The 2,366-nt window shown below is 40.1% G+C and overlaps 1 protein-coding gene across 1 annotated transcript in view; it reads right to left on the reverse strand.

Moving 5' to 3' along the window:
- Positions 1 to 96: 96 nt before the first annotated feature.
- The window catches only part of LOC107591114 (PRKC apoptosis WT1 regulator protein-like), an 80,241-nt gene continuing 77,971 nt past the window's right edge, over positions 97 to 2,366 (reverse strand). The window contains exon 6 of the mRNA XM_016280160.1: positions 97 to 1,361. Within this exon, the coding sequence (XP_016135646.1) occupies positions 1,275 to 1,361 (87 nt within the window). The 3' untranslated portion in view covers positions 97 to 1,274. The remainder of the gene's footprint in view (positions 1,362 to 2,366) is intronic.

Below are 2,366 nucleotides of genomic sequence, written 5' to 3' on the forward strand. Positions count from 1 at the left end.
AAAAAAAACATTTTCTTTACTGATTTTAAAATAGTTTTTCCTCATTACAGTAATGGAAAAAGTTACTGAAAAAACCAAATGTCATGATTTTTATTGACTTTTTTTATATGGACTTTTATTCAATCTTCTGTACATGCATTATGTAAAGCGGTGGGATACAGATATCTCCCACCCCTCTATACACACTAAAAAAAAAAGATACCCCCCTCAAATGACTTTACAGAATACATTTCATTAGCATTGTTGATTAGCATCGATGTAGATATGAACCCCTAAGTGGTGACTTTGCAATAGCAATTTAACGTAAAGTAATGTCATATCGCCGTCTTTATCGGCAACTAGAGACCATGTGAATGTGCTTAACGTCTCCGATTGATTTGGTTATTTTGAAAACGCACCGCAGTGGCCTAGGCTATACGTCGCGCTAACCGTACACGATGAATAGCTACATCTATTGATACCAAGAGTTTAAACAACTTGTAAACATTTGTACAGCGTGTAAAATGTAAAAGATCAGACTATAACAGATAATATTCATTACAGCATTTGCAAGCTCCAAGCCAGAGACACGTTCATTGTGCTACGCTCTCGGAGGCCAAAACACGGAATTGGTCCTAGTACTGCCAACTGCCAAGGAGGATTGGTTAACCAGTTTAAAATGAGGCCATAAGTTTATAGATGGGCTCCTGTCCAACAGGCACTTTTTGGACTCACCAGTAATGATGTGTTTAAGAGACAGACTTTAAATGTAAAGGCAATTGAGGCCACTTTTAACTGATAGAGGAGCCCTTGAAGCTGAAATATCCTAAAAGTGCGATTCGAGCAATTTGAGATTTGAATGTAAAAAACCCTCTGAGCTGGAAAAATAGAAAGGAAAGAAAATCATTTGGTACCGCACCATGTACATTCAAAGGCATTTCCTCTTTTCGTTGTCCTGCGTAAGCCTTAAAAGAACAGTCAGCACAGCCTATTTACACACATTTACATTAAATAGAAGGCGAGTTCCTTTTGACAACCTCAGTGAAAGCGTGAGGCATCGAGTAACATCGCGTCGGGTGGCTCGGTTTGACATCCAGAGGTCCGGGTTCTCGAAGCCTCCCCAAGGCGCGCATGCATCCTCTTCCAGAGAGCGACGACAAGACAGACAGACACGCAAAACCAGAGCAGAACATGTAAAGGACAGAGGCGCGCGGCAGTGGCGTCGTTCAGCAAATCCCTCCGGCCGCCACAGCGAGACGCAGACTCCATTTTAGCCATCCTCGGGTCGCCGGGTTCTACCTGGTGAGTTGCCCAACCACTTTAAGCAAGGTCTTATTTTCCTGTTTGAGCTGCTCGTTCTCATCTTCAATATCATCCAGATCCTGAAAAACACATCAAAATGTATAGAAAGCATTATTTCACCGAAGGATTTTTTTTCTTTGTTTTTTACTAATGAAAGTGAATATAGTTGTTGTTTTCCAAAGTGTAAGTCATCTGTGGCCTACATGGTCAAAAGAGAGTCTGTGACACTGTCACATAAATAACAGACTTCTCACAAAGCACAAAGGAGACTTGTGATTGTCAATTGATTCCAATAGAGGTTGATGTTAGGGTGTCGCAAAGCCAACAATATGATATTTGTAGCACAAAAATTTATTATACAGAAATATGGGTGATTATTTGTCAAATCAACTGGATTTCAGAAACTTCCCTGGTTCAATTTTTTAGATTTTGTCATTATTTTTTCCTGAAGATAAACATGTATAGTGATAAAAGCCAGAACATTGAATGTCATCAATGTTTATGTAGTGAGTAATCCACTATTTTGAATAAGGGGGTCAAAATGACAATTCTCACCTGAGATTCAGAGTAGGGGTCGACCGATTATCGGCCTGGCCGATTATCGCCGCCGATATTAAGCATTTTTATGATTATCGGTATCGGTCATTTTCAAAACCGATTCGCCAATAAAATAACTTAATTTTGAAACGTGCTATTTGGCTCTTTGCCACTCTGTGGCCTAAAGCAGTCTCCGCCCACCACTCATCTGACTTGTTGGGAGTCACGAGTCCGACCAATCAATGCGGAATTCACTCTCACTCCAAAAGCGCTTGCTAACTGCAGCTGCTTCAGTGATCACGCATCAGTTGTCTCTCAAAGATAAGGCAGCAGCAGACGTTGCTTAAGTTGCAATAGATCCCAATCCACTAACTGTTACACTGAAGTTGCAAAACACCTCAATATTATCTATGATTTCCGCGATGCGGAAAAAGCGGACGGAATCGTGGAATACAGTCATATAAATGGCATTTACTGTATGGCACGGAATTTATCAAAGTTTGGATGAATTAATTGTTAATTAATTAATAGTCAGTACACTTAAATAG

This window comes from Sinocyclocheilus grahami, unplaced genomic scaffold, assembly GCF_001515645.1.
Source record: "Sinocyclocheilus grahami isolate Dianchi unplaced genomic scaffold, SAMN03320097.WGS_v1.1 scaffold8.1, whole genome shotgun sequence".
Taxonomy (NCBI): Eukaryota; Metazoa; Chordata; class Actinopteri; order Cypriniformes; family Cyprinidae; genus Sinocyclocheilus; species Sinocyclocheilus grahami.